At 40.3% G+C, this 27,020-nt stretch overlaps 1 protein-coding gene across 6 annotated transcripts in view; it reads left to right on the top strand.

Moving 5' to 3' along the window:
• Window positions 1–27,020, top strand: part of DZANK1 (double zinc ribbon and ankyrin repeat domains 1) — a 120,040-nt gene that overhangs the window by 5,757 nt on the left and 87,263 nt on the right. For 5 of the 6 annotated variants that reach the window (XM_073236964.1, XM_037022496.2, XM_037022495.2 and 2 more), the window contains exons 4-6: window positions 23,095–23,209; window positions 25,517–25,610; window positions 26,557–26,681. In XM_073236964.1, coding sequence (XP_073093065.1) covers window positions 23,095–23,209; window positions 25,517–25,610; window positions 26,557–26,681 — 334 coding nt within the window. Of the gene's footprint in view, window positions 1–23,094; window positions 23,210–25,516; window positions 26,682–27,020 lie in introns of all 6 variants that reach the window. The other variant, XM_073236965.1, reaches the window with a different exon arrangement.

Here is a 27,020-nt window from a genome sequence, read left to right as displayed (position 1 = left end):
CGATTGCAAGTTTGTGTTTCTGTGATAGAGGAGTTATTTTGCACAGCAAGACAGGTTTGGCCCCAAACCAACACCTGGCCAGCCCAGGTACTTTAAAAAAGACTCTCCAGGCTCTCCCTGCAGCTGAACTACCCAAGACTTTTTGAGGAGACCCAGAAGTTCTACATCAAAGATGATTGTTTTGGCATTTGAAATTTAAAAAAAAAGAAAGAATAAAAATAAAACAAAACAACCCCCAAATACACATTATTATTCTTTGTTAAAGAGTGGAATTTGTGGCTTTTTCCCATGTGTGAAACCACTTCTGTCAAAACAAGTCATTACCAATTACTATTAAGAATTAACAAGCAAAATTCTCTGGTGCCTAAGGCTCTTTACAAGCTGTAGGTAGTAAAATGAAGTAGCAATTAATGACTAAGTATGTAGTTCAGAGGAGTTATTAAAGCTTCCGAAAGAGTTTAAAAAATAAGGTAATTCTTTATGTCTCTCACCGTCTTGCTTTGTGCACAGTTAGTGTCTGTTCTGAAAGCACTGTGATATTTCAGGTGTGCTGAGCTCAGGGACAGTATTTACAGAAAACTTTTTTGGAGTTTTCAAGACAGAAAAATTGGTGCTTTTATACATAGTAGTTCTTTATGGAAATTATACTGCTTCATTCAAGTCTGTTTCTAGATACTTAATCTAATTAGTTTCTTAACAAGGAGCAAAAGGGTTTTAAATGAGACTGTTAACAAAGGTCATTAACCAGTTATTTTGACACTGGTTAAAAATGCAGAGAGAAAGCTAGAGTAGGGTGAAGACCAGAGCAGGCAAGGTGGGGCTCCTGCTGCTGGCTAGGAGAGTGGTAGGGGGCAAGTGGACCTCAATGCAGCCACTGGTCTCCCCCTTCCTGTGCCAGACTGCCAGGGACACTGTGGATGTCTGTGTTCACAAGGGATCAGGTTGAGGTGCAGCCTCAGTCCCTTTCTGCCCCTGCTCAGTTTGCAAAAGGCACTTATTTGTAATCTTTCTCTATTGTTAGCTTTTCAGTTAGTTTAGTTCTGATTAAGTCTAAATCATTTGGAAGCAAAACAAACAAAAAATGCCAAACTTTAGCAGTCATTGCCTCTAGCGATAAAATCATTTTTTTTCTTTATAATTTTTGTAGCCTGCAAAATTTAACGATGGGCATTCCTTTTGCAAAAAATAAATATAAATATTAAATAAGGGATCTCCAAAATTATCATGTAACCATGCTTCTCAACCTTGGCAGCTTAATCAGTTAGCTACTGCTGCATAACAACCACTCTGAAAGTGAAAAGTTAAACGTCCAAAGAACAGTGATTTTATTTGTTCATTATTCTTGGGTCAGTGTTGTAGTGTGCATTCAGCAGAGTAGTTCTGCTGGTCTCACCTGAGGTCATTGACATGGCTGCCCTTCCTCCTTGGCTCACCTTGAGCTGGGGAGTTGCATTTCTGGTGGCTGTTGGCTAACCTTGTGTCTCTAGCAGGCTAGCATGAGTTTTTTCACATTGTGCCAGTTCCAAGAGCAGTAAGAGAAAGGGCAAGCCCCAGAGCACAAATGTTTTCTAGTTGCTGCTTTTGTCATATTTGCTAATGTTTCACTGGCCAGAGCCAGTCACATGGCAACACCCAAAGTCATTCTACCAGGGCACAAAGGTGTGGGTACAGGTGGGCATGGTGGACCAGGGACCACTATTGTAAGAATCTACCACAGGTGCACATTAGAACCACAGGGAGCTTTCCAGAATCTCCATTACAAGGCCCACCCAGACCAACAAGTAACAGTTCCCTGGAGTGGGACCCAGGCATCAACATTTTTAAAGTTTCCAGGTCATTTCAGCCTAGGGTGACAACTGACTAATGGAAAACAATGTTTCAAATGAGAGAAATTTGACTAACAACTATTTTGAATATGTTTTTATTAAAGTGTGATATTCTAGAATGAAAGGAAATGCTTAAGAAGGGCATTGTCATATGTGTGCTTTCATGTGTCCAAATCTATGTCCATGGATTTCACATCAGAGAATGGCCAGTAAGGAACACATGTGGACAAGAACTTGGGAACCTCTTAACAAGGTTGGTGGTTGGAAGTTGTCAGGTTTTGATGGTCCATAATGATGGTCTAGTTCATGATCTGTAAACTTTCTGATATCTGTCTTACTTCTTTAAAAGCCACCCTGTGGTCAGGACCTTCCTGTCTTTAGTATCATAATTTTGTAGTGTTTTGGCAGTGAACTTGGCATGGTTCTCCCTTTTTTGTCAATGACTTTATGTGGTGGTCAGGATAAACCAAGCCAGGCTGATGTGAAAGTAGCTTGGAACTGAGGACAGATAGTGGGGGAGTCAAGGTCCCCTGAGAACAATCATTTTTCTTTAGCAGAACCACAAGAGATTTCCCAGTTTTGCAAGAACAGTAATAACGTAAACTTATCAGCAGGGTACTCATACATCTCATGGGCACTTTTTTGCAGCCCCTTGGAGTATATAATGTACCCTAAGAAGGTGTGTTTGCATGCAGGAAAAATACAGATGTCATATCCATAGACAGCAACAGAGAGAAGGAAATCACTGCCTTGAGAGCGTGCTTGGAGTGTGGGGAGAGGATGGAGTTTGTTGACCTGCAGATCTGGATTTTAATTCCAGCTCTATCACTTCCTCTTTGACCTTAAATAAGTTATGCGGTCTTCTGATTCTCAGTTTTCTCACTTGTTAAATGAGTTAATAGAATTTACTTGACAGCCATTGTGAAGTTCAAAGGTTACACACTTAGTATACACCTGGTGTCGCATCTATAGTAGCTGTCGTTGTCGTCATCATTCAGATTCTTAACAATGGAGTAAAAGATTGCGGTTTTGTGACCCAACTAGCAAGACCTGCCTTGTGTTTGAAAAGTTTATGCCTGCCTGAGTAAGTGCTTTCCATTCAACCCCTTCATGTTCCTAACCCAGAGGCCCTCACTTGGTCATAATTTTGCCCTCAAGGGAATATTTAGTAATGTCTGAAAATGTCACAGCTGGATGTGGGAATGTGCTAGTGGCGACTGGTAGGGAGAGGCCAAGGATACTGGTAAACATTTTGCAAGGCACAGGGCAGTCTCCTACAGCAAAGAATTATCTAGCTCCAAATTTCAATTGTTTTCAGTAGGTTAAGAAAATCTGACCTTAACAAGTTGCAGAATTTTATGGATCCAGCCCCTTGACTCTTTTACTGAGAGGTTGGTAATCTTTGTGTGGATAGAGCTACGTATAATTTTTTAAATGTGAAATGTACCTTATATTGGTATTCCTAAAGATACATGCTCAAGGTTTCTGATTCCAACCCTAGCAAAAATTTATGTGTGTTCAAATTAGATTTGGGCTCTGAGTAGGATTTCTAGCTCAATCCCCAAACTCAAGCCTTTTTGGTGGTTACATCAGGCAACTATACGTCTATTAGCAGGCAGTTTAAGCTAGTTTCTGGTCTCCTTTTGCAGGAGAAAACCCCTGGGTGAGGGCCCTGGCTGAGGTGCAAGGAAAGGGCCATCTGCAGTCGGGGAGACAACTTGGACCTTAAAGGGAAAGAGCAAGTGGATGGGATTTGCTCAGCATGATGACGGTAGTATCGGTACACATTCAGGGAGCCCAGTGTTCATCCAGGATTTGAATGGTCACTGGATGGAGATGTTTATGATGTCCAGAAGTGTGCTAACAAGAAGCATGACTGTGTTTTAGACCAGGGACCAAAGATGAATATTTAGATGAGATGGATGTTGAGGTGGTTGAATTAAGCAAGCAGGTCATCTAAGAGATCATCTATATGTGCGTTCAGATTTTGTTTTTAAAAACAAAATGTGCTTCCCCACAGTTGAGCCTCTCATAAGTCACTCCAGCCAGTGAACATGCAAGTAGCCTCTGATCATGTTATTTCTTAAATATTGTCACTGATAGGTAGTGGCTATTTAGATGAATTGTGTATTTCTGAGAATTTTTTCTCCTTTGAAAAGTGTAGCTTAAAGCTTCCATATTGCTTAATGTTAGACATTTCTCCACATTTTGGAACTGATGTTATATGTATCTGATTATTTAATCAAATAATTTTAAGCATTTGGACACTAATTTACTTAAAGCTTCAAAATTTTAAGAACCGTAACAATTGGCATATAAGAAATCTGAGAAATTCCAAAAGAAATGCTAATGAAACATAAATGTATCAAAGACCAATATGAAAATCCATAAGAGCAAAGCAAAGAAGACTGAAGAAAGAAGACACATTAATGTAAAAAGCATTAAATGTCTGGGCAGAACAGAACTCAAGCAGCATCACCTGTGTTCCAGCTATGAGCTTTCAGAACAAATTAGCAGGGGTGAGAGTTAAATATATCAAATATATATACCAAGTGCTGTCATGATGTGGCACAGGCTGCTAGCTATCCCCCAAATATCTGTTTCCTTTGTTCTAGAATAATAAAGCCCATGGATTTTAGTCAGATACCCACTTGCCTAGATAGAAGCTATTTCCAAAACCTCTGTGCAGCTAGCAAGAGCCTAGTCACCAGGGGTGGCCAGGGGGATATATGTGGAAGAGATGTATGCAGCTTCTGGATTATGCCCTTAAAGGGAAGAGGTGCATCCTGCTTCCTGCTGATCGGAATGTAGATGTGGTGGTCAGCTATGTTGTATCATGAGGACAAGTGCTGTGTGCTAGAATGGTAGAACAACAAGTTGGAAACTTGATACCATGCCTCCATCACTATGATGACTTCTTACCATCTCTGATTATTATCTGGACTGATTATAACCCATTGCCTCTCTCTTGTTTAAGCCATTATTGTTTTGGGTCTGTGTTACAACAGCCAAGCCTATATCCTAATACACTAGGGACACATCACAAGCAAATACCTACAGAAAACATGATCAAGAGTACGGTGATCAAAAAAGGTTGGCAAGGCCAAGTGTATTGATGAGTATGTGGAGAAACGAGAACTCTTGGTGGAAATGTTAAATGGAACACCCACAGTTCAGCAGTTCAATGTACCTAATGATTAACTAAAAAGTTAAACATACCTTATGATTCAGTATGTCCACTCCTGTGTATCTAACTCAAGAGAAATGAAAATTTTCCACAAGAAGGCTGTTATGTGCTGGTCTCAGCCTATTGCTTACCAGTGTTGTGTCTGTATCTGCCCTGTGGTTCTTTTATGATCACAAGATGCCCTCAACAGTAATCATCAGGAAACTTTGAAAGAAAAGTTATTTCTTATTTTTACAAGTCCCTACATGGCACATCTGGGACACACAGCAAGGTTGCCAGGAGAGACAGGGCACTGGCCTGGGGTTCTGTTTTTTGTTTTTTGTTTTTTTGTGGTTAAGGTGGGGACCTAGGGTTTTTGAGGCTCACTTTTTAGTGGTGAATTTAAACATAAGAGCAGGAATTAACAAGGTGGAAAGAGAAAAAAATGAGTTGCCCAAATGGTCAGTTACAGAAACCAACCAAGATCTCTAAGACAAAGGAGCCTGGGAACAGGCGGTGGAGTGCAGAGGCCTGGCTCTTTTTCTGTCATGTGGTTGGCAGTGTGTTTATTTTATGTAGCCATTTTGGAGTGGATGCCTCAGCAATCAAAACTTAAGTCAGGCACTTTTATTACAAACAAGAGAAAGCCAACTGTCAGGACTTACTATGAAGACTAAGAATGTGAATGTTCATAGCAGCTTTATTCACAATAAGCCTAAACTGGAAAAATGACCACCAGCTGGAGCATGGATAAACCAACTGATTCATCCATACAATAGAATACTACTCAATGATAAAGATGAATGAAACACTGATGCAGGCAAGTAGGTGAACCTCAAAAAAAAAAAGTAAGTGAAAGAAATCAGGCATAAGACTATATATGATTACATATACTTAAAATTTCTAGAAAAGCAAAACTATAGAGGTGAAGCAGATCATTGTTGCCTGGAGTAGGAGTTGGTAGCAAGGAGTGACTGTGTAGGCATGGGGGAATTTTTTGGGAGTGTTCTAAAACTGGTTGGTGGTGATAGTTGCACAATTGTCTAAATTTACTAAATATTACCAAACTCTATACTTAATATGGGTGAATTTATGTCATGTAAGTTATATCTCAATAAAGCTATTTAAAATAAAGAATGTGAGAGGAGGAGCCAAGATGGTGGCGTGAGTAGGACAGCGGAAATCTCTTCTCAAAACCATACATATTTTTGAAAACACACAAATACAACTATTCCTAAAAGAGAGACCAGAAGATACAGCACAACAGCCAGGTTACATCTACACCTGCGAGAACCCAGCGCCTTGTGAAGGGGGTAAGATACAAGCTGAGGCCCAGTGGGACCCAAGCGCCACCCCTACCCCAGCTCCCAGTGGGAGGAGAGGAGTCAGAGTGGGGAGGTCAGGTGGCCCAGTCAGAGTGGTGGCCCAGGACTACTAAATACCCAGCCCTAGCCATCCACACTGGGAGCACAGACACACAGTACACAGGGTGCTGGATACCAGGTAAATGGGACATTAAAACCAGCAAATGGGTCCCCCACCACCGGCACACCTGAGACAAGAGAAAAGCGAGTGCTTTTTGAAAGTCTTAAAGGGACAGAGACCTCACAGCTGGATGGAAGCATCCCGGCACAATCAGCCCAGCAGATGGGAATCCCAGGGAATTCCAGGCACCCTAACCCCTGGGCGGCAGCTCAGCTTGGAGGCCTCTCACGATGATAAACAGCCTCCCACCTGTTCCCCATCTGGTGCGGCCCCGCCATAGCGGAGCACCAGCCTGAAAGTGGCCATGCACACAACAACCATGGAGCTTAACTCCACAGTGGCCCAGGCAAGAATGAAAAACCCCATCTGTGCACAGCTGCCCAGCACAAGCTGCTAGAGGTCACCGTTCTCCCAGGAAAGGAAGGCCAGGAGCAAGTGGAAAGGGTCTTGGTTCTCCCAGCTGACACATGTGCCAACAGCTTACGACTACCTCTATCGCCATGAAAAGGCAGAAGAATTTGATACAGACCAGACTAACCCAGACATCCTACCCTGACAGGGAATCTGAGGAGATAGATTTAACCAATCTTCCTGAAAAAGAATTCAAAATAAAGGTCATAACCATGCTGATGGACTTGCAGAGTTAAGGAGTGAGAATACAGAAATAAAACAATCTCTGGAAGGAGTTAAAAGCAGAATGGATGAGATTCAAGAGGCCATTAATGGAATAGAAATCAGAGAACAGGAATGCAGAGAAGCTAACGCAGAGAGAGATAAAAGGATCTCCAGGAATGAAAGAATATTAAGAGAACTGTGTGACCAATTGAAATGGAACAATATCCGCATTATAGGGGTACCAGAAGAAGAAGAGAGAGTAAAGGGGATAGAAAGTGTCCTTGAAGAAATAATTGCTGAAAACGTCCCCAAACTAGGGGAGGAAGTACACTCTCAGACCACAGAAGTAAACAGAACTCCCAACACAAGGGACCCAAGGGGGACAGTACCAAGACACATAATAATTAAAATGGTAAAGATCAAGGACAAGGACAGAGTATTAAAGGCAGCCAGAGAGAGAAAAAAAGTCACCTACAAAGGAAAACCCATCAGGTTATCATCAGACTTCCAACAGAAACCTTTCAGGCCAGAAGAGAAAGGCATGATATATTTAATGCAATGAAACAGAACGGCCTTGAATCAAGGATACTGTATCCAGCATGATTATCATTTAAATATGAAGGGGGGATTAAACAATTCCCAGACAAACAAAAGTTGAGGGAATTTGCCTCTGACAAACCACCTCTACAGGGTATTTTAGAGGGACTGCTCTAGATGGAAGCACTCCTAAGGCTAAACAGATGTAACCAGAGAAAATAAAATCAGAGCAAAGAAAGCAGAACAATCAAATACTAACTAAAGGCAAAAAATAAAATCAACAACCCACAAAAGCAGTCAAAGGAAACAAAATAGAGCACACACAAAATAAAACACCTAACATACAACAAATGGAGGAGGAGGAATAAGAAGGGAGAGAAATAAAGAATCAGACTGTGTATATAATAGCTCAATAAGTGACTTAAGTTAGACAGTAAGATAGTAAAGAAGCTAACCTTGAACCTTTGGTAACCACGAACCTAAAGCCTGCAATGGCAATAAGTACATATCTTTCAATAATCTTCCTAAATGTAAATGGACTGAATGCACCAATCAAAAGCCACAGAGTAATAGAATGGATAAAAAAGCAAGATCCATCTATATGCTGCTTACAAGAGACTCACCTCAAACCCAAAGACATACACAGACTAAAAGTCAAGGGATGGAAAAACATATTTCAGGCAAACAACAGGGAGAAAAAGCAGGTGTTACAATACCAGTATCAGACAAAATAGATTTCAAAACAAAGAAAGTCACAAGAGACGAAGGACATTTTATAATGATAAAGGGGTCAATCCAACAAGAGGATATAACCATCATAAATATATATGCACCCAATACAGGAGCACCAACATATGTGAAACAAATACTAACAGAATTAAAGGAGGAAATAGAATGCAATGCATTCATTTTAGGAGACTTCAACACACTACTCACTCCAAAGGACAGATACACCAGACAGAAAATAGTAAGGACACAGAGGCACTGAACAACACACTAGAACAGATGGACCTAATAAACATCTATAGAACTCTACACCCAAAAGCAAGAGGATATGCATTCTTCTCAAGTGCACATGGAACATTCTCCAGAATAGGCCACATACTAGACCACAAAGAGAGCCTCAGTAAATTCAAAAAGATTGAAATTCTACCAACCAGCTTTTCAGAGCACAAAGATATAAAACTAGAAATAAATAGTACAAAGAAAGCAGAAAGGCTTACAAACACATGGAGGCTTAACAACATGCTCCTAAATAATCAATGGATCAACGACCACATTAAAATGGAGATCCAGCAATATATGGAAACAAATGACAACAACAACACAAAGCCCCAACTTCTGTGGGACGCAGCAAAAGCAGTTTTAAGAGGAAAGTATATAGCAATCCAGGCATATTTAAAGAAGGAAGAACAATTCCAAATGAATAGTCTAAAGACACAATTATCAAAATTAGAAAAAGAAGAACAAATGAGGCCTAAAGTCAGCAGAAGGAGGGACATAATAAAAATCAGAGAAGAAATAAGTAAAATTGAGAAGAATATAATAATAGAAAAAATCAATGAAACTAAGAGCTGGTTCTTTGAGAAAATAAACAAAATAGAGAAGCCCCTAGCCAGACTTAAGAAAGAAAAAGAGAATCTACATATACATCAGCAGAAACAGAAATGAGAAAGGAAAAATCATGACGGACCCTACAGAAATACAAAGAATTTTTAGAAAATACTACAAAAACCTGTATGCTAACAAGCTGGAAAACCTAAATGAAATGGACAACTTCCTAGAAAAGTACAACATTCCAAGAGTGACCAAGGAAGAAACAGATAATCTAAATAGACCAATTACCAGCAATGAAATTGAACCAGTTATCAAAAAGCTACCCCAGAGCAAAACTCCCAGGCAAGATGGATTTACCACAGAGTTTTATCAGACATACAGAGAAGACATAATACCGAATCTCCTTAAAGTTTTACAAAAAAATAGAAAAAGAGGGATTAAAGATGACGGCGTGAGAGGAGAGACAGAGGCTTCCTCCTAAAACTGGATACAATTAGAAAATAGAGTTGGTGCAACTAATCCTGAGAGCAACAGGAAAGAGGACAGTGCCAGACTGCACACAACTGGAGAAAAGAGCAGACCTCACCTAACAGGGTATCGTACGAGAGCTGTGGCTCCGCTGGACCCGAGCCCTTCCTCCACCCCAGCGCACCAGTGGGAGGAAGAGAAACTGATCAGGGAGGGAGTGGAAGGCTTGGGACTGCTGAATACCTTGCTCCTGGGAGATCTGCTCTGGGAGCACAAACCTACATTTCATGGTGCTTCCATGAGACTTGCATGACCACCAGGCTTGAAAGTTAATTTAGGCAGAGGTCGTGGGGAGACTGGGATTCCGGCTGCTTGTGGAAAGCAGGGATCCATATCCAGCTTCTCTGAGACAAAAACTTATTATACCTGTGTGACCGGCCCACTGGCTCAGGCAGTGGAGACAGGCACAGCAGCAGGGAGGTGGGGAACAGCTCTTTCCTCCCCCCAGGTACCAGTACCGCTCCCCTGAACCCCCGACATTTCTTCAGGGGCTGAGCAACTCCAGAATAGAGCTCTGGACACTAGAGGGCGCCATATACAAATTGAAACGCCAAAGAAACCTTGTCCAGAGAAAAATTATTAATACAACTCCTGAGAAAGATTTAAATTATACGGACCTCGTGACTCTTCCTGAAAGGGAATTCAAAGTAAAAATCATCAACATTCAAATGGAGGTACAGAAAGACATCCAAGAATTCAGGAATGAATTCAGGTAGGAGATCCAGTCATTGAAGAGCATGATGGACGGAATTAAAAGCAGGTTGGATATGGTGGAGGAGACAATAAATGAAATAGAAACTAGAGAAGAGGAATACAAAGAAGCTGAGGCACAGAGAGAAAAAAGGATCTCTAAGAATGAAAGAATATTGAGAGAACTGTGTGACCAATCCAAGCAGAACAATATTCGCATTATAGGGATACCAGAAGAAGAAGAGAGAGAGAAAGGGATAGAAAGTGTCTTTGAGGAGGTAGTTGCTGATAACTTCCCCAATCTGGGGAAGGACATAGTCTCTCAGGCCATGGAGATCAAACAGATCTCCCAACACAAGGGGCCCAAGGAAGACAGCACCAAGACACATAGTAATTAAAATGGGAAAGATCAAGGATAAGGACAGACTGTTAAAGCAGCCAGAGACAGAAACAAGATCACATACAAAGGAAAGCCCATCAGGCTAACATCAGACTTCTCAGCAGAAACCTTAAAGGCCAGAAGGGAGTGGCATGATGTATTTAATGCCATGAAACAGAAGGGCCTGGAACCAAGATTACTTTATCTGGCAAGATTATCCTTTAAATTTGAAGGAGGGATTAAACAATTTCCAGATAAGCAAAAGCTGAGAGAATTTACCTCTGACAAACCATCTCTACAGTCTATTTTGGAGGGACTGCTATAGATGGAAGTGTTCCTAATGTTGAATAGCTGTCACCAGAGGTAATAAAACCACAGTAAAGAAAGTAGAAAAGCTAATTATGAAGCAAATGCAAAATTAAATTAACTACCCTCAAAGTCAATCAAGGGATAGACAAAAAGTACCAAATTTGATACTTACTATACAAAGAATGAAGGAGGAAGAAAAAGGAGGACAAATAGAAAAGAACCTTTAGATTGTGTTGGTAATAGCATACTAAGTGAGTTAAGTTAGACTCTTAGATAGTAAGGAAAGTAACCTGGAACCTTTGGTAACCACTAATCTAAAGCCTGAAATGGCAATAAGTACATACCTATCGATAATCACCCTAAATGAAAATGGACTGAATGCACCAATCAAAAGACATAGAGTCACTGAATGGATAAAAAAACAAGACCCATCTATATGCTGCTTACAAGAGACTCACCTCAAACCCAAAGACATGCACAGACCAAAAGTCAAGGGATGGAAAAAGATATTTCATGCAAACAACAGGGAGAAAAAAAGCAGGTGTGACAGTACTAGTATTAGACAAAATAGACTTCAAAACAAAGAAAGTAACAAGAGATAAAGAAGGACACTACATAATGATAAAGGGCTCAGTCCAACAAGAGGATATAACCATTGTAAATATATATGCGCCCAACACAGGAGCACCAGCATATGTGAAACAAATACTAACAGAACTAAAGGAGGAAATAGCATGCAATGCATTCATTTTAGGAGACTTCAACACACTACTCACTCCAAAGGACAGATACACCAGACAGAAAATAGTAAGGACACAGAGGCACTGAACAACACACTAGAACAGATGGACCTAATAAACATCTATAGAACTCTACACCCAAAAGCAAGAGGATACACGTTCTTCTCAAGTGCACATGGAACATTCTCCAGAATAGACCACATACTAGGCCACAAAAAGAGCTTCAGTAAATTCAAAAACATTGAAATTCTACCAACCAGCTTTTCAGACCACAAAGGTATAAAACTAGAACTAAATTGTACAAAGAAAGCAAAAAGACTCACAAACACATGGAGCCTTAACAACATGCTCCTAAATAGCCAATGGATCAACGACCACATTAAAATGGAGATCCAGCAATATATGGAAATAAATGACAACAACAACACAAAGCCCCAACTTCTGTGGGATGCAGCAAAAGCAGTTTTAAGAGGAAAGTATATAGCAATCCAGGCATATTTAAAGAAGGAAGAACAAACCCAAATAAATAGTCTAACGTTACAGTTATCAAAATTGGAAAAAGAAGAACAAATGAGGCCTAAAGTCAGCAGACAGAGGGACATAATAAAGATCAGAGAAGAAATAAATAAAATTGAGAAGAATAAAACAATAGAAAAAATAAATGAAGCCAAGAGCTGGTTCTTTGAGAAAAAAAACAAAATAGATAAGCCTCTAGCCAGACTTATTAAGAGAAAAAGAGAGTCAACACACATCAACAGAATCAGAAATGAGAAAGGAAACATCATGATGGACCCCAAAGAAATACAAAGAATTGTTAGCGACTACTATGAAAACCTATGTGCTAAGAAGCTGGAAAACCTAGAAGAAATAGACAACTTCCTAGAAAAATACAACCTTCCAAGACTGACCAACAATGAAACACAAAATCTAAACAAACCAATTACCAGAAAAGAAATTGAAGTGGTAATTAAAAAACTACCCAAGAACAAAACCCCCGGGCCACATGGATTTACCTCGGAATTTTATCAGACATACAGAGAAGATATAATACCCATTCTCCTTAAAGTTTTCCAAAAAATAAAAGAGGAAGGAATACTCCCAAGCTCATTCTATGAAGCCAACATCACCCTAATATCAAAACCAGGCAAAGACCCCACCAGAAAAGAAAATTACAGACCAATATCCCTGATGAACATAGATGCAAAAATACTCAACAAAATATTAGCAAACTGAATTCAAAAATACATCAAAATGATCACACACCATGACCAAGTGGGATTCATCCCAGGGATGCAAGGATGGTACAGCATTCAAAAATCCATCAACATCATCCACCACATCAACAAAAAGAAGGACAAAAACCACATGATCATCTCTGTGGATGCTCAAAAAGCATTCGACAAATTCAACATCCATTCATGATAAAAACTCTCAACAAAATGGGTATAGAGGGCAAGTACTGCAACATAATAAAGCCCATATATGATAAACCCACAGCAAACATCTTACTGAACAGTGAAAAGCTGAAAGCGTTTCCTCTAAGATCGGGAACAAGACAAGGATGCCCACTCTCCCCACTGTTATTCAACATAGTACTGGAGGTCCTAGCCACGGCAATTAGACAAAACAAAGAAATACAAGGAATCCAAATTGGTAAAGAAGAAGTTAAACTGTCACTATTTGCAGATGGCATGATATTGTACATAAAAACCCTAAGGACTCCACTCCAAAAGTACTAGAACTGATATCAGAATACAGCAAAGGTGCAGGATACAAAATGAACACATAGAAGTCTATGGCTTTCCTATACACTAACAATGAACTAATAGAAAGAAAAATCATGAGAACAATTCCATTCAGAATTGCATCCAAAAGAATAAAATACTCTGGAGTAAACCTTACCAAGGAAGTGAAAGACCTATACCCTGAAAACTATAAGACACTCTTAAGAGAAATTAAAGAGGACACTAACAAATGGAAACTCATCCCATGCTCTTGGCTAGGAAGAATTAATATCATCAAAATGGCCATCCTGCCCAAAGCAATATACAGATTTGATGCAATCCCTATCAAATTACCAACAACATTCTTCAATGAACCAGAACAAATAGTTCAAAAATTCATATGTAAACACCGAAGACCCTGAATAGCCAAAGCAATCCTGAGAAGGAAGAATAAAGTGTGGGGGGGGGGCTCTTGCTTCCCACACTTCACGCTCTACTACAAAGCCACAGTAATCAAGACAGTTTGGTACTGGCACAAGAACAGAGCCACAGACCACTGGAACAGAATAGAGACCCCAGATATTAACCCAAACATATGTGGTCAATTTATATATGATAAAGGAGCCATGGACATACAATGGGGAAATGACAGTCTCTTCAACAGATGGTGCTGGCAAAACTGGACAGCTACATGTAAGAGAATGAAACTGGATCATTGTCTTACCCCATACACAAAAGTAAATTTTGTGTAAAAAAAAAAAAAAAAAGTAAAAAAATGGATTAAAGACCTGAATGTAAGTCATGAAATCATAAAACTCTTAGAAAAAAACATACACAAAAATGTCTTGGATATAAACACGAGTGACTTCTTCATCAACATATCTTCCCAGGCAAGGGAAAGAAAAGCAAAAATGAACAAGTGGGACTATATCAAGCTGAAAAGCTTCTGTACAGCAAAGGACACCATCAACAGAACAAAAAGGCATCCTACTGTATGGGAGAGTATATTCATAAATGACAGATCTGATAAAGACTTGACGTCCAAAATATATAAAGAGCTCATGCACCTCAACAAACAAAAAGCGAACAATCCTATTAAAAAATGGGCATAGGACCTGAACAGTTCTCCAAAAAGAAATTCAGATGGCCAACAGACACATGAAAAGATGCTCTACATCGCTAGTCATCAGAGAAATGCAAATTAAAACCACAATGAAATATCACCTCACACCAGTAAGGATCGTCACCATCCAAAAGACAAGGAACAACAAATGTTGGTGAGGTTGTGGAGAAAGGGGAACCCTCCTACACTGCTGGTGGGAATGTAAATTAGTTTAACCATTGTGGAAAGCAGTATGGAGGTTCCTCAAAAAGCTCAAAATAGAAATACCATTTGACCCAGGAATTCCACTTCTAGGAATTTACTCTAAGAATGCAGCAGCCCAGTTTGAAAAAGACAGATGCACCCCTACGTTTATCATAGCACTTTTTACAATAGGCAAGAAATGGAAGCAATGAAGTGTCCATCAGTAGATGAATGGATAAAGAAGATTTGGTACATATACACAATGGAATATTACTCAGCCACAAGAAGAAGACAGATCCTACCATTTTCAACAACATGGATGGAGCGAGAGGGTATTATGCTCAGTGAAATTAAGCCAAGCAGAGAAAGACAAATACCAAATGATTTCACTCATCTGTGGAATATAAGAACAAAGGAAAAACTGAAGGAACAAAACAGCAGGAAAATCACAGAACCCAAGAAGGGACTAACAGTTACCAAAGGGAAAGGACCTGGGGGAATGGATGGGCATAGAGGGCGAGGAGGGGGAGAAGAAAGGGAGCATTACAATCAGCATGTATAATATGTTTGTGGTGGCACAGGGAGGGCTGTGCAACAAAGAGAAGACAAATAGTGAGTTTACAGCATCTTACTATGCTGATGGACAGTGACTAATGGGGTCTGTGGGGGGATATGGTGAATGGGGAGTCTAGTAATCATAATGTTCCTCATGTAATTGTAGATTAATGATACCAAAACAAAATGTTAAAAAATGAAAAAAAAATGAATGTAGTTAGCTGCTGGTTCTGAGATGAAATCACCACCAATTTTTAGTTATGGACACCTTTACATTGCTTTGTCTTGAAACTGTTTTTACATCAGTGGAGGAAGATTAATTTGAATAAATTGAAAACATGTTAGTATATGAGAATTAACAGTTAAAACCTATAGAGCAGCACGTATTATGTTACTTCCTGCTGGGGAAGAAAAATTCCCTTTACTCACGTAGAACAATATATGGGGAACCCCATTCTTTCTTTTAGAATAGCTTGAGGCTTATGGTATGAAATCTTAATGTAAGCGTGTAGATAGTATCCAAAAATGGACCCCCAATGAAACATGCCTCCTAGTGTAGCTCTTCCACTTGAATCTGGGCTGTCCCTATAACATACTTTTGACCAATAGAATGCTTCAGAAATGATCTTAACTCTAGGTCACAGGAAGTATTCAAGGTTCTGCTCTGGTCTCTTAGAACATAAACACTTGGGGAGCCAGAGATGATGTAGGAAGTCTGACAGGCCTGAGACTTACATACTGTGAGGAAGCCCAAATTAACCACATGGAGATGGAAAGAGAGAGAGAGAAACAGATAAACAGACAGACTCTCTCTCTCTCTCTCTCTCTCTCTCACAAACACACACACACACACACACACTGAGAGAAATGACTCGCAAACCCACAGCTGTGTCAGTTATCACAGCCCAGGCTCTGAAAATGAGGAAAGAAACTATTTTGGACATGCAGCTGAGTTGATATTTCAGTTGACTTCAGCCTCAGTGGGCATCTGACTGCAACCATTTGCCAATGCAAACGTGGGCTACCCAAATGAGCCTGGTTAACCCATAAATTTGTGTTTTAAGACACTGCGTTTTGGAGTGCTTTGACAATCTAAATGAGTGAAAGATAAAGAAAGACTTACAGAAGTTGTATTATTGTGAATCCTCCAATTGAAAATATAATAAAATTAATAGATACTATAAAAAAGCTGGATTAAAGATGGCAGCATGAGAGGTGAGAAACTGGCCTCCTAAAACCACCTATAATAGGAAAATAAAATTAATACAACTAATCCTGAAAGAGTAACAGAAAAGAAGGCTGTACCAGACTGCATACACCTGGAGAAAAGAACAGACCTCATGAAACAGGGTAACGTACCAAAGCCATGATCAGGCAGGACCCAAGCCCTTCCCCCACCCCAAGTCACCGGCAAGAGGAAGAGAAACAGAGCAGGGAAGGAGTGGAGTCCTGGGAATGCTGAACACCTAACCCTGAAGATCTGCTCTGGGAGCACGAACCTACATTGCATGGTGCCCTGGTCATTAGTGAGGTTGGAAAGCTAAGACAGGCGGAATACCTGGAGAGACTGAGATTGCAGCCGCTTGTGGAAAACAGGGATCTATATCTGGCTGCTGTGACTAAAGAAAAGTTGGGAAGTCTGAGAGACTTCCTAACAGTGAGAGGGCTGCTAAAGGGGCAAGGATTTCACAGAGCTTACTACTGCTCAGGAGAAAGGAGAGGTAGACAAGATTGTCCAGGCTCACTCTGCCCAGTGGGTTGGGAACTTTCAGGACCTACAGGTGCTCCATTCCCCTGGATGGATATGCAGCTCCAAGGCCCCCCACCATGATACACATCATGCTGTGCTTCCTCCTGGCCAGCCTGCACAGGGGTCGCAAACCGTTAGCCCCAACCATGGCATCAGGCTAGCCAGAGGGAAGCCCTGCCTATGGCAACTACAAACACAAAGCATAGAGGCTTACACCTATGTGTTCAGCCCACTGGTTCTGACAGTGGAGACAGGCATAACAGCCAGGAAGCAGGAAACAGTTCTTTCCTCCCCCCAGGCACCAGCACCACTCTCCCCTGTGACCCCAGACATTGCTCCATGGGCTGATCAGCTCGAGAGAGTACAGCTTTTGGGCACTAGAGGGCGCCACATAGAAATATGAAACATCAGAGGAACCTGGTTCAAACAAAAGTCCTGCAAACACCTGAAAAAGGATCAATTGAATGTGACCTTGTCAATCTTCCTGAAAAATATTTCAAAATAAAAGTCATAAGCATGCTCATGAAGGTACAGAAAAGTATTCAAGAACTCAGGGATGAATTCTGGTCAGATATCCAATCATTATGGAATACAATGTAAGGTTTTAAAAGCAGACTAGATATGGTGGAGGACACAATAAATTAAATAGAAATTACAGAAGAGGAATACAAAGAAGCTGAGGCACAGAGAGAAAAAAGGATCTCTTGGAGTGAAAGAATACTGAGAGGACTGTATGACCAATTCAAACAGAACAATATTTATATTATAGGGGTACCAGAAGAAGAAGAGAGAAAAAGGGATAGAAAGTGTCTTTGAGGAGGTATTGTTGAAAACTTCCCCAATCTGAGGAAGGAGATAGTCTCTCAGGTCATGGAGGTGCACAGATCTCCCAACACAAGGGACTCAAGGAACACAACACCAGGACATATAATAATTAAAATGGCAAAGATCAACAATAAGGACAGACTATTAAAAGCAGCCAGAAAGAGAAAAAAGATCATATACAAAGGAAAACCCATCAGGCTATCATCAGACTTCTCAGCAGAAACCCCACAGGCCAGAAGGGAGTGGCATGGTATATTTAATGCAATGATGCAGAAGGTTCTCAAATCAGAATACAAGATCTGGCAAATTATCATTTAAATTTGAAGGAGGGATTAAACAATTTCCAGATAAGCAAAAACTGAGAGAATTTACCTCCCACAAACTGTATCTACAGTGTATTTTGGAAGGACTGCTATAGATGGAAGTGTTCCTAAGGCTAAACAGCTGTCACCAGAGGTAATAAAAGCACAGTAAATAAAGTAGAACAGTTAATTACTAAACAAATGCAAAATTAAATCAACTACCCCCAAAGTCATTCAAGAAATAGACAGAGTACAGAATATGATACCTAATACACAAAGAATGGAGGAGGAAGAAAAAGGAGGAGAAAACAAAAAGAGAACCTTTAGATTGTGTTTGTAATAGCATACTAGCTGAGTCAAGTTAGACTCTTAGATAGTAAGGAAGTTACCCTTGAACCTTTGGTAACCACGAATCTTAAGCCTGCAATGGCAATAAGTACATACCTATCAATAATCACCCTAACTGTAAATGGACTGAATGCACCAATCAAAAGATATAGAGTTAATGAATAGATCAAAAAAGCAAGACCCTTCTGTATGCTGCCTACAAGAGACTCACTTCAAACCCAAGTACATAAACAGATTAAAAGTGAAGGGATGGAAAAAATATTTCATGCAACTAATAGGGAGAAAAAAGCAGGAGTTGCAGTACTTGTATCTGATGAAATAGACTTCAAAACAAAGAAAGTAACAAGAGACAAAGAAAGCCATTACATAATGATAAAGGGGTCAGTCCAGCAAGAGGATATAACCATTATAAATATGTATAAATATGTATGCACGCAACACAGGATCACCTACATATGTAAAAGAAATAACAGAATTAAAGGAGGAAATAGAATGCAATGCATACATTCTAGGAGACTTCAACACTCCACTCACTCCAAATTACAGAACAACCAGACAGAAAATAAGTAAGGGGACAGAGGCATTGAACAACACATTAGAACAGGTGGACCTAAGAGACATCTACAGACCCCAAAGTGGCAGGATACACATTCTTCTTAAGCGCACATGGTACATTTTCAAGGATAGATCCCATACTAGGCCACAAAAAGAGCCTCAGTAAATTCAAAGAGATTGAAATTGTACCAACCAGTTTCTTAGATCGCAAAGGTATGAAACTAGAAATAAATTATGCAAAGAAAATGAAAAATCCCACAAACACATGGAGGCTTCACAACATGCTCCTAAATAATCAGTGGATCAATGACCAAATAAAAACAGAGATCAAGCAATATATGGAGACAAATGACCACAATAATTCAACAATGCAAAATCTGAGGGACTCCGTGAAGACTGTGCTAAGAGGAAAGTATGTTGCAATACAGGCCTACCTTAGGAAAGAACAATCCCATATGAACCGTCTAAAGTCACAATTAATGAAACTACAATAAGAAGAACAAATGAAGCCCAAAGTAGAAGGAGGGATATAATAAAGACTAGAGCAGAAATAAATAAAATTGAGAAGAATAAAACAATAAAAAGAAACAATGAAAGCAGGAGCTGGTTCTTTGAGAAAATAAACAAAATAGATAAACCCCTACCCAGACTTATTAAGAAAAAAGAGAGTCCACACATAAACAGAATTAGAAATGAGAATGGAAAAATCACTATGGACACCACAGAAATACAAAGAATTATTAGAGAATACTATGAAAAATTATATGCTAGTAAACAGGATAACCTTGAAGAAATGGACAACTTTATAGAAAAATACAACCTTCCAAGACTGACCCAGGAAGAAACAGAAAATCTGAACAGATCAATTACCAGCAACTAAATTGAATTGGTAATCAAAAAACTTCCTAAAAACAAAACCCCTCTACCAGATGGCTTCACCACTGAATTTTATTAAACATTTAGTGAAGAACTAATACCCATCCTCCTCAGATTTCCAAAATGTAGAAGAAGAGGGAAAACTTCCAAATTCATTCTAGAGGCCAGCATCACTCTAATACCAAAACCAGGCAAAGCCATCACAAGAAAAGAAAATTACAGACCAATATCCTGATGAACAGACATTCAAAAATACTCAACAAATTATTAGCAAACCGAATTCAAAAGTACATCAAAAAGATCATTCATCATGACCAAGTAGGGTTTATTCCAGGGATGCAAGGATGATGCAATATTAGAAAACCCATCGATATCATCCACCACATCAACAAAATGAAGGACAAAAACCACACGATCATCTCCATAGATGCTGAAAAAGCATTTGATAAAATACAACATCCATTCATGATAAAAACTCAACAAAATGGGTGTAAAGGGCAAGCACCTCAACATAATAAAGGCCATATATGACAAACTCACAGCCAACATTATACTTAACAGAGAGATGCTGAAAGCTTTTCCTTTAAGATCAGGAACAAGACAAGGATGCCCACTCTCCCCACTTTTATTCAACATAATTCTGGAGGTCTTCACCACAGCAATCATATAAAACAAAGAAATAAAAGGCATCCAGATTGGTAAAGAAGAAGTTAAACTGTCATTGTTTGCAGATGACATGATATTGTACGTAAAATGCCCTAAAGAATCCACTCCAAAATTACTAGATCTAATATCTGAATTCAGCAAAGTTTCAGGATACAAAATTAAGACACAGAAATCTGTTGCATTCCTATACAGTAACAATTAACAAGCAGAAAGAGAAATCAGGAAAACAATTCCATTCACAATTGCATCAAAAGGAATAAAATACCTAGGTATAAATTTAATGAAGGAAGTGGAAGATCTATACCTTGAAAACTACAACACACTCGAGAGAAATTAAAGAAGATACCAATATATGGAAACACATCCAGTGCTCATGGATAGGAAGAATTAATATTGTCAAAATGGCCATCCTGTCTAAAGCAATCTACAGATTCAGTGCAATCCCTATCAAAATACCAACAGTATTCTTTGATGAACTAGAACAAATAGTTCTAAAATTCATACAGAACCACAAAAGACCCAGAATAGCCAAAACAATCCTGAGAGGGAAGAATAAAGCAGGGGGAATTATGCTCCCTGACTTCAAGCTCTACTACAAATCCATAGTGATCAAGACAATTTGGTACTGGCAGAGGAACATACCCATAGACCAATGGAATAGACTATAGAGAGTGCAGATATAAACTCAAGCATATATGGTCAATTAATATATGATAAAGAAGCCATGGACATACAATGGGAAATGATAGCCTCTTCAACAACTGGTGTTGGCAAAACTGGACAGCTATATGAGTATGAAACTGGATTATAGTCTAACTGTATGCACAAAAGTAAACCTGAAATGGATCAAAGACCTGAATGTAAGCCATGAAACCATAAAACTCTTAGAAGAACACATAGGCAAAAATCTCCTGAATATAAACACGAGCAACTTTTTCCTGAGTGCCTCTCCTCGAGCAAGGGAAACAAAAGCAAAAAGGAACACATGGGATTACATCAAACTAAAAAGCTTCTGTACAGCAAAGGACACCATCAACAGATCAAAAAGGCATTCTACAGTATGGGAGGATATATTTGTAATTGACGTATCCGACAAGGGGTTAACATCCAAAATGTATAAAGAACTCACATGCCTCAACACCCAAAAAGCAAATAACCTGATTTTAAAAAAGGGCAGAGGATATGAACAGACAGTTCTCCAAAGAAAAAATTCAGGTGGCCAACAGACACATGAAAAGATGTTCCGCCTCACTAATTATTAGGGAAATTCAAATAATGAGATATTACCTCACATCAGTTAGGATGGCCAGTATCGAAAAGACTAAGAACAACAAATGCTGGCGAGGATGCAGAAAAAGTGGAACATTCCTACACTGCTGGTGGAAATGTAAGGTATTTCAACCTTTGTGGAGAGCAATATGGAGGCACCTCAAAAAACTAAAAATAGAAATACCATTTCACCCGGGAATTCCACTCCTAGGAATTTCCCCAAGAATGTAATTTCTCAGATTCAAAAAGACATATGCACCCCTATGTTTATCACAGCATTATTTACAATAGCCAAGATATGGAAGCAACCTAAATGTCCATCAGTAGATGAATGGATAAAAAAGAGGTTGTACATATACACAATGGAATACTCTTCATCATAAGAAAGAAACAGATCCTACCATTTGCAACAACATGGATGGAGCCGGAAGATATTATGCTCAGTGAAATAAGCCAGGTGGAGAAAGACTAGTACCAAATGATTTCCCTCATTTGTGGAGTATAACAGCGAAGCAAAACTGAAGGACCAAAATAGCAGATTCACAGACTCCAAGAAGGGACTAGTGGTTACCAAATGGAGGGCGGGTTGGGAGGGAGGGTGAAGGGGATTGAGGGGTATTATGATTGGCACACATGGTGTGCTGGTGATCATGGGAAAGACAGTGTAGCACAGAGAAGTAGTGACTGTGGCATCTTACTACACTGATGGATACTGACTGCAATGACTTATGGGGGGGGACTTGATAATATGGGTGAATGTAGTAACCACATTGTTTCATTGTTTTTTCATGTGAAACCTTAATAAGAGTGTGTATCAATAATACCTTCATAAAAAAATTAGAAACAACAACATAAATTAATAGCTACACCAAGGGACTTTAATAGAGTCATCTTTTAAAACATTAAAAATTTTTAAATTAAAATTTCATTGATATACTGTACAACATATTGAGTCAACTAAATTCTCACCATGGTAAGTGTCATTACCATATGTCAACATATGTCAACATATAAATTAATTACAATATTTTAATCATCTTAATTCAATATTTGTAACAGACTTTTTTCTTTTTAAATAATTTTCAGAGACTGCAGACAGAGTGGCATTGTAACAAAGGTGTTTCAGGTGGATTATGAGCCACCAAATACTGTCTCTTCAGAAGACAATGTTGAAAATGTTCTCAAAGATTCTTCACAGCAGGCAAGTGATGAATCTATACCACTTGTCTTGTCTGAGGGTTTCAGTCCCAGGCAAGTTCACTGTGGATTCAGTGAGACCAAGAAATGACAGTGGAATGTTCTTGGGGTAAAAGGGCTTATACCTGGCTTTATTCTCATGGCAGTAGGTTGGGCACTACAATCCCATATTCATCCAGAAGTCTGCAAGTCCATAATCCACCTCCATCTATGCCTCCTCCTGGAGCACTGAGCAATGCTCTTAATATAATGGCTCAGTCAATAATAGCCTATTGCCTACAGGTGTGAAGCATTAGCCTAGCAGGAAGCCAATTACATCATCAAGCAGTTTTGGGTTGGGTGAGGATCCTGGCTATAGGAACTTATATTTTACCCACAAACACATTCTGATAGTTATCACATTCTTGGTTCCTTTCCCAGTGATCACACTTCCTTTCATTTCACCACCTCTGCTCATGCTCAGGTTCTTATAATTGAGGTCACTTTCAACCATTGCAAAGTATCTTCACTGATTTCTTTCTTTTTGGTCAGTCCCTCTATGTAGTATGGCAGTATATTAATTCCTTTTCCGCACATTAAATTCCTACCCAGCCTCACCGCCCATGCTCCAGTGTCTTCAGTGATTCCCCTTACCTGATGAAGGAAGCAGAACCTTTGGCCTGGCATCCCAAGTGACCAGTTTCTGCCCTTGGTTATTGTCTTGCCAATAGGTTTCAGCCCTGGGCAAATTTGCTATGGATTCAATGTGACCAAAGAAATTGACAGCAAAACGTTCTTAGGGTGAAAGGGTTATACCCAACTTTACTTCCAGGTGGCAGGTCAGTCACCAGAATCCCATTCACTCAGAGCGAGTCTGCATGCAGCAAGCCAGTCTCTGCCTCTGGGTCCCTCTGTCCGCACAGCCATCCTCTGGGCCTCTCTGCCTGCACAGCCGTCCTCTGGGCCTGTCTGCACAGTTGTCCTGCACAGCTGTCCTCTGGGCCTCTCTGCACAGTCATCCTGCACAGCTGTCCTCTGGGCCTCTGTCCTTGGTGCTGCCACCACTCCAGCCTCTGCTCTGCTCTCCTGCAGCCTTGCAGCCGTGCCACCGTGTTGTGCCTAGAGCACTGGGCAGAGCTCTTTTTATAGAGTCAACAGCCATGTATTGCCCACAGGTGTGCAGTGAGCTAGTCAACCAGGGCGAGGTGAGAATCCTGACCACAGGAACTCTCATTTCATCCACAGTCATCCTTGCTTTGTGACTCCGTGCATATACTCCAACCAAACTAAACTAAATTCTATCACTGCTTCCCTAGCACCCAGACCTTCTTTTATGAAAGCTTTGACTATGTGATTACTTATCTCCTTGTCTATCTTCCCCATGCACTGTGAATTCCAGGGTGGCCCAGAGCATGTCTGCCATACTCACTGCCTTGCTCAGGGGCAGGTAGGAGAGGATGGTGAGATATTTGTTGAATAGATGCATTAGACTAGCAGAAGCTCTCAGTGGGCATAGCATTCTACTATGTTGAGATCTTCATCCCCAAGTAGTTTCAAAGCCTCATTTTTTTAGAGAGTGAAGTAGACCTATCTAAAAAAGGATGTTGGAAACTTCTGTCCCTGCGTTCTGGGCATCAGTGAGATAGATCCAGGAGCCAGATAATGGACTAGCCAAAGTCTCAGTCTCAGTCCTGGTGGTCTTGTTGAGGGTGGCAGGCAGTTTGTTGGGGGAGTCCTTCAGCCCAAAGAGGGACCAGAGGTCAGAGAGGAGGCTGTGGGCCCAGAGCAGTGGGTGTAGGCATAGTGTGGGCTCAGGTATGATGTACACTAAGCAGGAGCTGCCAGCAGAGGCTGAGCCTACATGTTTCAGCAGGTGCTGAGGCTTGAATCAGGCCTAAGGGACTGAATCCATGGAGAAGAATGTCCAGAGAGAAGTGTTTAAAAGAGAAGTAACTATGTGTGGGCAAGGAGTATACATAAGTCCTCTCTTGGTCTGACCTTACCCTGTATTTGGCCCCCGGGTCTTGTGGTCACTCTGCTATTACTCAGATTCCTATGATTGCAACATCTGGCCTTCATGTGCTACCATCTGCCTCCAGTCTTGCTTACTTGACCTGATGGGACTGCCCGCCAGACATGCTGCCAGCCAAGCAGCCCAGATAAAAAGCCATGTATTTACAGAGTAAGGCGAAATGGGTCGTTTTGTAAAAGCTACTGTAAACCCTTTCAAGTAAGAAGTGCACGCATTGACACTATCTCTACTATGTAACTGAATTTTCTCATTCCAAAGGGGCATAGTCAAATGACTGACATGTAGTCTCTTCATTCCTAGGAATTGAAGAATGGATTTTTTGGATCAAAACTAAGGAAGAAATATAATGCCAAAAATAAACAAGGCTGGAATGTTAACTTTAGAAAGTTTGCAGGTATGACGTGACAGGACAAGGTAAGTTTTTTTATTCAAAACCACCAAACAGGTTCACTGCTTGTTTCCTTGTCTGCAGACCTTGCTGGGATAAGAGATGCTGGGGTACAGAAGTGAGCTGTAACTGGAGTTCAGTGCTGTCTTTGCTGACAGCTTAAGACCATGACAGTAATTAAGTAGTCCAAGAAAGTCACATTTATCCACTCACTGCAATGGGGGAGACCACACACCAGAACCACCAGGGGGCATCTTACCAGGGGAAAAGACAGTTGTAGGGATTGGGGGCTAGGTGGTGTTTGGGTGAAATTTAAATGAAAACTAAGTTTTGATAGGCTCAAGGCAAAGCAGGGCTGTGTGTGAAGTGTCATCGCCTGTTGGGTCTGCAAAGGGCCCAGGGCTCTGTTACCTTGGGAACCACAGAGATAAATGTGGAATGCTGTGTGCAGAAACCCTTCTCTGAAACTGCAGTGGGAAGTTGAGGCTGCTTCTCTGTGTTTAAGCGACTCTCCAGGCAAGAGTTGGATGTTTCATTCTTACTGACAGGATTTCAAACAGCACAGTTTTTGATAATCTCTGTTTTTAGAGAACATGGTTTGTCAGCAAGTAAGAAACAGTAGTGACTCCAAATGGGGGCTGTTAGGACATTTACAGCTGCAGTGTGTCTTTGGGAGAAGTAATGTTTCTTGCTAACCTTGCAGTTGGGTTTGTCTTTTTCCAGCCTATATGAGACGTTGTGGAATGTAGCAGGGCAGATCTCAGTCTGGGCTAATTTTTTCATTCTCAGTGCCAATTCACTACATAGAGGTTTCTTTATATAACAGCTACTTCTAGATAAAGAATGTGATGACAGTGGTCCCTTAAAAGGTGTCCAGCTATGAGGACATATTTACATGATTACATGTGTAATTGCAGATGTTCACAGAGCAATGTTTTTGATATAATTGTAGACCTCGAGGTAGGTGAAAGAACTGACCCTAAAACATTGAAAGATCTTCACTTCTCAGAGAGTCCCCTGGAAATCCCAGCTTACCATGAAGAATCAGGTTCTAGACCACCCACCCTCCATTTTCAGGTAACTTCTAAGGAGAATCTTTAGGGTGACAAATACCTCCCATATTTTTACTCTTCCCCTGAAATACTTTTAAGGCAGTGCCCCCTAGCCTTTCCACTGTGGGTTAGGCACTGTTCCAGTGCAGGGAATACTGTGCTGGACAAAAAAGGCCCCTGGACTCAGTACTCATGGAGCTTACATTTTATTGGCAGATAATAAACATGTGAACAATCGAACACAAATTTACAATAGTGATAAATACCATGAAGAAGATAAAACTGGGTGATGGAATACAGCAGTGGTGTCAAGCCTGGTTCCAGGAGCAAGACCATCAGCATCTCATGGGAGCTCATTAGACAT

This window comes from Manis javanica, chromosome 5 (assembly GCF_040802235.1).
Source record: "Manis javanica isolate MJ-LG chromosome 5, MJ_LKY, whole genome shotgun sequence".
In the NCBI taxonomy this organism is placed as follows: domain Eukaryota; kingdom Metazoa; phylum Chordata; class Mammalia; order Pholidota; family Manidae; genus Manis; species Manis javanica.
The sequence above is the reverse complement of the archived record's forward strand: the minus strand, read 5'-3'. Positions and strand labels throughout refer to the sequence as shown.